The sequence below is a fragment of the Wyeomyia smithii genome, chromosome 3, assembly GCF_029784165.1.
Source record: "Wyeomyia smithii strain HCP4-BCI-WySm-NY-G18 chromosome 3, ASM2978416v1, whole genome shotgun sequence".
In the NCBI taxonomy this organism is placed as follows: Eukaryota; Metazoa; Arthropoda; class Insecta; order Diptera; family Culicidae; genus Wyeomyia; species Wyeomyia smithii.
The window spans coordinates 9,636,648-9,645,299 of NC_073696.1; the positions used below are offsets into that span (position 1 = coordinate 9,636,648).

Here is an 8,652-nt window from a genome sequence, read left to right on the forward strand (position 1 = left end):
TTTCGTTAAATCCGGTCAATTATTCTGCTTTGCGAATGACGTGGACACTATCGGCAGTCCATTTGAGGCGGTGGCGTATCAGTACACTAGACTAAAATGTGAAGCAGAGAAGATTGGACTGAAGATAAATTCGTCTAAAATGAAGTACATACTAGTGGGTGGTGCTGACCGCGACAGGGAAGGATGGTGATGAGTTTGAGGTAGTTGACGAGTTCGTGTACCTTGGCTCAATGGTAACTGAGAACAACGATACCAGCCGTGGGATTAGGAGGTGAATCATCAGCGGGAGTCGTGCCTACGGATGGGCTCCACAAAAAATTACGGTCGAAACGTCTAAGTTCCCGTGTAAAGTGCACCTTGTACAAAACGCTTATTAGACCGGTTGTTCTCTACGGGCATGAGATGTGGACAATGCTTGAAGAGGACCTGCGAGCGCTCGGAGTTTTTGAACGACGGGTTCTAAAAACCATCTTTGGCGGTGTACTGGAGAACGGAGTAACCGTGAGCTTGCACAACTCTACGGTGAACCCAGCATCCAGAAAGTGGCCAAATATGGACGGATACGTTGGGCAGGGCACGTGGCGAGAACAACGGGCAATTACTCTGCAAGACGGTTAGACCAGGTGGAGCATGATCTGGCAAGTACGGAGTGCCCGCGGGAATGGAGGTGGGCAGCTATGGACCGATCAAGTTGGCGGAATTATGTTGGGCAGGCCATGTCTTAGGATGTACGGCCATTAAAATAAGTAAGTAAGTAAGTAAGTAAGTAAGTAAGTAAGTAAGTAAGTAAGTAAGTAAGTAAGTAAGTAAGTAAGTAAGTAAGTAAGTAAGTAAGTAAGTAAGTAAGTAAGTAAGTAAGTAAGTAAGTAAGTAAGTAAGTAAGTAAGTAAATAAGTAAGTAAGTAAGTAAGTAAGTAAGTAAGTAAGTAAGTAAGTAAGTAAGTAAGTAAGTAAGTAAGTAAGTAAGTAAGTAAGTAAGTAAGTAAGTAAGTAAGTAAGTAAGTAAGTAAGTAAGTAAGTAAGTAAGTAAGTAAGTAAGTAAGTAAGTAAGTAAGTAAGTAAGTAAGTAAGTAAGTAAGTAAGTAAGTAAGTAAGTAAGTAAGTAAGTAAGTAAGTAAGTAAGTAAGTAAGTAAGTAAGTAAGTAAGTAAGTAAGTAAGTAAGTAAGTAAGTAAGTAAGTAAGTAAGTAAGTAAGTAAGTAAGTAAGTAAGTAAGTAAGTAAGTAAGTAAGTAAGTAAGTAAGTAAGTAAGTAAGTAAGTAAGTAAGTAAGTAAGTAAGTAAGTAAGTAAGTAAGTAAGTAAGTAAGTAAGTAAGTAAGTAAGTAAGTAAGTAAGTAAGTAAGTAAGTAAAACTCATTCTCTAGAAATGTCCAATTGGCTCCTAAAAGTATATCGAAACATGATTGTTGGGCTGGAATCACCAACTCTATGGTAGCAAACATGTGTGTTGTATTGTGTTAGCTTTAAGCTACAGAAAAAGTTTTATTTAGGCTGGTTTTACAAACTGATTCGCTTAGGATTACTTACAAATTTGGTGTGAATATTCTGGAAGTGGTATTGGCTTTCCTGTCCCACTATGCCTTACTTGTAACTGTAGATATATAATTCTATTTAAGCAATAGGTTAAGAATTTCTAACCCTCAAATGATCCGTACTTACATGTACAGAAAATATATTTTAGAAACTATCACTCCCGAAAATTGTATATAGGAAATTTAGTTCTAAGAGCTGTGGTACTTTAGGTTTAGTATTTAATATAGTTTTTATAGATTTTAACTAGAATAATAAATTGAATTGCGTAGAGAAATGAATTGCACGTTGTCACTGCATGAAGAATTATTCTGTTCTGATTTCTCCTATTCCATTATGTCTTGACGTTCCGACGGGTTATGACAATAGGTCTTCACGTCACTTTGTCAGCGGCGAATGCCGCGCTGCAATATGAAGCGTTGCGTTGCGACCAGGGACCCGTCGTGACATACCCCCGCCCGTAAACCTTGGTGAGGGTCTCAAGATCCGGGGTCACCGATGCCAGGTTTACTGTTCACCTCGACGTCCAAAACAGCTAACTTCACCGCTGGTCTACGTAGAGTTCCTGACGATGTCCGAACCAACGCTTGTCGTACTCTGCCGTCTCGTCCTGGAATCACCCTCTCGATCCTCCCCCTAGCCCACTGGTTCCGTGCCGCTCTGTCAGCCACCAAAACTAGGTCACCTACCTCCAGATCTTTCACGTCCTTGAACCATTTGCATCTTCGTGTGATTACGGGGAGGTACTCCTTTAGCCACCTGCGCCAGAACTCATCGGTGATGTACCTGGCCAACTTCGGAGTGTTGAACGACTGTCCAGCTTTACGGTGGGTAGGAACTTCGTGCCAGAAGAGTTGCCCAACAAAAAATGGTTTGGGGTCAATGCCTCCTGATCCGCAGATTCCAGCGGAATGAAGGTGAGAGGCCTGGAGTTGATCATGGCCTCCGCTTCCAGGAGAATCGTCTCCAGTGTCTCGTCATCGGGTTTTCGTGGGCCATCCATAACCGCTCCAATCGCTACCTTGACCGACCGAACTAATCTCTCCCACGCACCGCCCATGTGTGGTGCCGCTGAGGGTATAAACTTCCAGGTAGTTTGGGAGGTCGTGAACTTTGTGGATAAAGCCTTGTCTCTAGCTTCTTTTAGCGCCCTCATCTCGTTGCTGGTGCCTTGGAAGCAGGTAGCATTATCGGTCCAAAATTCCCTTGGGTTGCCTCTGCGTGCCACAAAACGTTGTACTGCCATGATACAGGACTCCGTGCTTAACGAGTGTACCACCTCCATGTGGATTGCTCTAGTCGTGAGGCACGTGAATAGTGCCACCCAGCGCTTCACGTTGCCCCTACCCACCTTCGCCAGTATCGGCCCGAAATAGTCTAGTCCGGTAAACGTGAAGGGCTGAACGAAAGCCGTCAAGCGCATCTCAGGGTGCGGAGCCATTGGTGGTGGTGTTGGCATCGCCTTCGCTACGCGACAGAAAGCGCACGCTTTCTGAACTTTCTCCAGTAGTCGTCTCAGGTTTGAAATCTCGAACCGTTGGCGGATTTCGTTGAAAATGGTTTCTCGGTTGGCATGACGGAAACGGCGGTGGTACCAGTCTACGATAAGGAAGGTGATTAGGTGTTGTTTGGGGAGGATGATTGGGAACTTAGCTTCGGCCGGTACGTATGGTGCCGCGCCAATTCGTCCCCGACTTCGCAGAACTCCGCTCTCGTCCAGGTATGGCCACCGCTTGTAGATAGAGCTGGATTTGTCCACGATTGCATGACGCTGCTCGGGTGGACCTTGAGTCTTAGCCAAAACTGCAATTTCCTCCGCGTAGAAATCGCTTTGTGCCGTTTTCAGGAGGATTTCTTCTGCTCGTCGAAGTTCAACCCGCGAAGAACATATGCAGCTACACGCTGCATCTTGGTCTATCGATTAAATCGGTTGAATGCCATGTCCGAAGAGAAGTGTGCGGCATGAAAATGGGACGGACGAAGCTCTTGCTCGGTTGAGGCAATCGTTCGCTGCTTGGGCCAGCCCTCTTCGAGCTCGTAGAGAAAGGCCGGGCCTTGAAACCAGGGACTGTCCATGGTAATTTGCGGACCGTTGTCCCACTTTGTAGCGAGATCCGCAACATTGAGCTTGGTTGGGACCCAGCGCTACTCGGATTGTTGCGTGGATGACAAGATATCGCCGACCCTAACGGCTACATATTTATGATAACGCCGATGATCGGTGGAGCGCACCCACGCGAGGACAGTGGTTGCATCACTCCAACAGTAGCGTTGACAAACCACGAAGGTATGACGTTTCAGGACCGTGTTCATCAAGCGTACGCCCAAAACTGCCGCTTTCAGTTCGAGACGAGGAATAGATAGTGTTTTCAACGGGGCAACTTTAGTTTTGGCTTCAGCAAGTGTCACTTCTATGCCGCGGGACGTCTCCAAGCGGAAGTACACTGCACAGGCGTAAGCGGTTTCGCTAGCATCAGCCAAGACGTGGATTTGCAGACGAGAATAGTCATGTGTCGGTTGGAAGTAGCTTCGAGGAATGCGAAGTTTACCCAGTTGCTGGAGTAAGCACACCCATTGTCGCCAACGTCCATTTAGTTCTTGGGGGATTTCTTGATCCCAGCCGACTCCACGCGCCCAGAGCTCCTGGATAAAGATTTTACCGTGAACCAGGAAATACGCGATTAGACCGAGCGGATCGAAAAGGCTCCAGACCACCTTGGCCACTTCACGCTTGGTGGGCATATGATCTGGATGCAGGATGGCCTGTAAATCATCGCGTGTTCCGAAGGAGTAGATGAACACATCTTCTTTCGGGATCCATTGCATCCCAAGTACCGATTCGGACTTGCCCTCTCGTTCCATATGAAGGCTTTTAGATTCCTCTTCAGCTACTTCACCTATTCCTCGCAGCACTTCGGGTTCATTGGAAAGGAATCGCCGTAGAGTGAAGCCTCCCCTGGACTGCACAAGCCTGACCTCGTTCACGACTGTAATCGCCTCCTCGATCGTCTTGAAGCAGTCCAAGTAGTCGTCGACGTAATGCTTTTTCTTGATGGCGTCCGCTGCTCTTGGATAATCGCTAGCGAACTCATCGGCGTTAAGGTTCTTTACGTACTGTGCCGACGCCGGGGAACAGCACGCCCCAAATGTAGCGACGTCCATGACGTAAACTTGGGGGTTATCCGAGGAACAAAACCGGAAAAGGAAACGTTGCGATTGACAGTCAGGGAAACGCATTCGCAGCTGATGAAACATTTCCATGACGTCACCAGTAAGCGCCACTGGAAATTGGCGAAACTGGCTGAGGACCGTCGGGAGCGCGACTAGTAGGTCGGGTCCTTTTAGGAGACGGGAGTTAAAGGAGACTTCCCCCACCTTGGCCGCCGCATCCCAGATCAGCCGAATTTTGTCTGGTTTTTTGGGGTTTGTAACGACACCTAGGGGAAGGTACCATACACGATTTGCCTCAACGGAAGTCAATTCGGCAAGAGTTGCACGGTATCCTTTCCGTTCGTAGTCTAATACTTGCTGGTGCACACGTTCTTTCAGCGCTGGATCTCGTTGAAGTCTACGCTCTAGTGCCTCCAGACGTCGGACAGCCATGGGATAAGTGTCAGGAAAGTTTGGATCGTCCGTTTTAAACAGTAATCCGGTTTCGAAATGTGCTCCCTCGGGCGTGCGTCGTGTAGTCTCCTGTAGTAACCGTATCGCTCGTTTCTCATCTTCGGATTCCATTTCAGGATTTGGAATGGTGACTCCGTTGTCTTCAAGCGTGAAATAGTCATGGAGCTGTTCGTTGAGTTCGCGGTCGCGATCTGAGACCGCTCCGACGTGAAATCCAACGATTGCTGAATGCGACGACAGATTTGGGACGTAACCGTAGACACTCCAACCTAGACGGCACTTTGCCCCAATCGGATGAGTTTGCCCTCCTTCTCGCAGCTTGAGCGGAACTCCCAGTTTCAAATTATCCAAGCCGATGAGAAGCTTGGGTTCGATCGACTCATAGTCGTCGATGGGGAGACCACGCAGATGGGGAAAGCGCTTAGCTAGCTCCTGGTACTTCATGCTTTGGGTAGGAAGAACTAGTCGATTAACCGTCCGGACATTGAAAAGAGAGTATCGGGAATTTATATTTTTGCCGGAGATATCAAGCTGGACACATTGCGAGGTCGGTTCGACCCGTGTCACGTTTCCGGTCCACTTCAAGGTGAGCGGATCTGTTTTCCCCGCGACTCCCAGACCTTTCGCAACTGATTCATCCAGGAGAGTGTAGGACGATCCTTCATCGATGAAGGCGTAGACAACTTGGGAGGAATGGTTGCCATACAGAACCACGGGAAGAATGCGGAAAAGTGGCCACTGAAAATTACCGGAGGTAACGTGACTAGCTGTAACGGATCGATCGCAGGACGTGTCGGAGTGTAAAAGTGTATGGTGTTTCTGGCGACATTCCTGGACATCACAGCCTTTCCAGGATCGGCACGGTCACTTGCCGTGACTATTGAGGCACGTTCTACAAAGTTCTTTCTGCTGGACTAGCTTCCACCGTTCGTCTAAACTGGCTCCCTTGAATTGATGACACTCAGCAACTCGATGGCCGGTTCGACCGCACGCTTGGCACTGCTTGTCCGGTTTCGCGCCGGTGGAGGTTTTGTTAGTGGTTGGAGCTGTCGGCTGCTCTGCAGAATGTGCCTGAACGACGCCCGTGTTACCCTTAGGCTTACTGTTTTTGACTTCAGTGTACGTGATGTATTTCTGAGAGCTCCCTCCTGGAATACTGAAACTAACTTCGCTTGCCGCTGTGACCAAACCAGACATGAAGATGCCAAAGGTGTCCAACGTTGCAGGCGGATGATTGTTTTTGTAAACTGCCCAGTCAAGACGCATTGAACCGGGCAATTTCTCCACCAGTTCCTGTAAAAGCCCAGGATTCGCGAGATGATTGAGTTGTTGTCTCGCTTTGAGGTGATCAACAAGATTCTGCACTGCTAGGCCAAAGTGAATGACCGTTTCCAGTCGGTCGTGTCGCGGCGAGGGAATTTGATTAATCTTGCCCAATTACGACCTAATCAGGAGATCAGGTCTTCCAAATAACGTGCGCAGAGTCTGAACGACGTGCGGTACGCTCACCGGCAGGAGTAAGCGACTTCGTACGGACTCTAGTGCGTGTCCTTTCAACCAATTAACCAATTAACCAATCTGCCACCATCTGGTTTGAGTTGACGATGGAACCACCTCTACTACTAGCCTCTGCTATCTGCCGGATGAGCGCTTGCCGCTTTTCTAAAGATTCCTTCCTAATCTGCTGCTCTTTTCGCTTCAATTCTAACTCCTCCTTTAATCTTCGCTCTCGAAGACGCTTTTTCTCCTCCAATTGGCGTTCTTCTTCGTCCAACAGTCGGTTCCGAACATTCTGCTCTTCTTGGAGGGCTAGTTCCTGCATCTTCTGCTCTTCCTCGACGAGTTTCAGCTGCTCCGTCAATATTGCAGCACGTACACTCGACGTTACACTGCCACCAGGATTCGATTTTCCCTTCTCACAACTTCTTTTCGATCCTACCTTAGAACTTGCCTTAGATCCTGGTTTGGAACTTGATCGAGTCGTGCGGCCACCAATCTCGGGTACTTTCAAGTGGTCGGACTTCCCCTGCAACGAGCATTTACCGCACACATATAAAACACCCGGCTGTCGGGTATGCATGTCGATGCCAGCGCATTCCGCGTGCTCCCACAACTTGCAGAGGCCGCACTGTATGTTGTCGTCCGCCGGTAGGACCGTTCGGTCACAGGTTTGGCAGTTTCGGGGGGAATTCTCTGCCATACTTCCGATACCCGAACAAATTTCTTAAAGAAATGTTGGGCTGGAATCACCAACTCTATGGTAGCAAACACGTGTGTTGTACTGTGTTAGCTTTAAGCTACAGAAAAAGTTTTATTTAGGCTGGTTTTACAAACTGATTCGCTTAGGATTACTTACAAATTTGGTGTGATTATTCTGGAAGTGGTATTGGCTTTCCTGTCCCACTATGCCTTACTTGTAACTGTAGATATATAATTCTGTTTAAGCAATAGGTTAAGAATTTCTAACCCTCAAATGATCCGTACTTACATGTACAGAAAATATATTTTAGAAACCATCACTCCCGAAAATTGTATATAGGAAATTTAGTTCTAAGAGCTGTGGTACTTTAGGTTTAGTATTTAATATAGTATTTTAGAGATTTTAACTAGAATAATAAATTGAATTGCGTAGAGAAATGAATTGCACGTTGTCACTGCATGAAGAATTATTCTGTTCTGATTTCTCCTATTCCATTATGTCTTGACGTTCCGACGGGTTATGACAGTTGGTCTTCACGTCACTTTGTCAGCGGCGATTGCCGCGCTGCAATATGAAGCGTTGCGTTGCGACCAGGGACCCGTCGTGACAATGATTATTGTAGGAATTTTTCCTGCTAAAAACTTTTCTAAAGACTGAAATACGCTACGATGATTGTAGAAAAAGTTATTTCCCTCAAACTGATTGAATATCTGGCGAACGGCTCACCACTGAATTTTTCTAGCAATACTGCTGCAGCGTGCTGCTGATATTGAATCATAGTCACATCACTTATCAGTCTGAATCCTGAACAAAAACCAGCTCCACTAACAAAAATTCCCTTTCGTAGTTTTTGTTAGAATGCAGAGACATACTAGGTTTCTAGAAAGCAAAGACTACATTCTAACATTCCAAAAGATCTAAACATAGTCATGACCGAACCTCAAAATCCCTCCTTGGTTATTCTTCGTCTTGAATCAATCACACAACCCATTTTTTATTTATGTTATTGGATAGCAAACATAATTCTTTTACTCCTCAACTTCAACTTAAATATGACTACATAGTCTATTTATGTCTCTTATGCAAGAACACAGTGTCGATTTCGCCATTTTCTCCTGCAGCTGGATGAAACTGTTAATTTTTCGTCAGCTTGATTTATTACGGCCTTATAGCCTTGCGCTTCGCATATGTACGTTCTGCATTATGTATTATCAGCACAACAACGCTCCGCAATCTGCAGCGCCGGTCGCATAGCGCGATTCAGTATTTAATAATGATAAAAGAGTGCTCCTCCCAAA

General features: G+C 46.5%; 3 protein-coding genes across 3 annotated transcripts; all 3 read right to left on the minus strand.

Moving 5' to 3' along the window:
• Positions 1-2,281: 2,281 nt before the first annotated feature.
• Positions 2,282-3,606, minus strand: LOC129726497 (uncharacterized). The gene is made up of 2 exons (XM_055683284.1): positions 3,510-3,606; positions 2,282-3,444 (listed from the first exon to the last, which is right to left on the minus strand). Exons 1-2 carry the CDS (start codon positions 3,604-3,606, stop codon positions 2,282-2,284), a joined length of 1,260 nt encoding a protein of 419 aa, XP_055539259.1.
• Positions 3,607-3,675: 69 nt separating this feature from the next.
• On the minus strand, positions 3,676-6,420 carry LOC129726499 (uncharacterized). Its single transcript, XM_055683288.1, has 2 exons — positions 6,027-6,420; positions 3,676-5,921 (listed from the first exon to the last, which is right to left on the minus strand). Exons 1-2 carry the CDS (start codon positions 6,418-6,420, stop codon positions 3,676-3,678), a joined length of 2,640 nt encoding a protein of 879 aa, XP_055539263.1.
• A 295-nt stretch (positions 6,421-6,715) lies between these two features.
• On the minus strand, positions 6,716-7,354 carry LOC129726500 (uncharacterized). Its single transcript, XM_055683289.1, has one exon. The coding sequence runs from the start codon at positions 7,352-7,354 to the stop codon at positions 6,716-6,718; it is 639 nt and encodes a 212-aa protein (XP_055539264.1).
• Positions 7,355-8,652: the final 1,298 nt, after the last annotated feature.

Bases quoted from the DNA above. Each gene is read 5' to 3' on its own strand.
- LOC129726497 (XM_055683284.1), bottom strand. From the start codon at position 3,606: ATGGACAGTCCCTGGTTTCAAGGCCCGGCCTTTCTCTACGAGCTCGAA. The intron at 3,445-3,509 runs GTCCGTCCCATT...TTTAATCGATAG, and splicing joins CTCAACCGAGCAAGAGCTTC to ACCAAGATGCAGCGTGTAGC.
- LOC129726499 (XM_055683288.1), bottom strand. From the start codon at position 6,420: ATGCGTCTTGACTGGGCAGTTTACAAAAACAATCATCCGCCTGCAACG. The intron at 5,922-6,026 runs GCAAGTGACCGT...GATCCGTTACAG, and splicing joins AACGTGCCTCAATAGTCACG to CTAGTCACGTTACCTCCGGT.
- LOC129726500 (XM_055683289.1), bottom strand. From the start codon at position 7,354: ATGGCAGAGAATTCCCCCCGAAACTGCCAAACCTGTGACCGAACGGTC.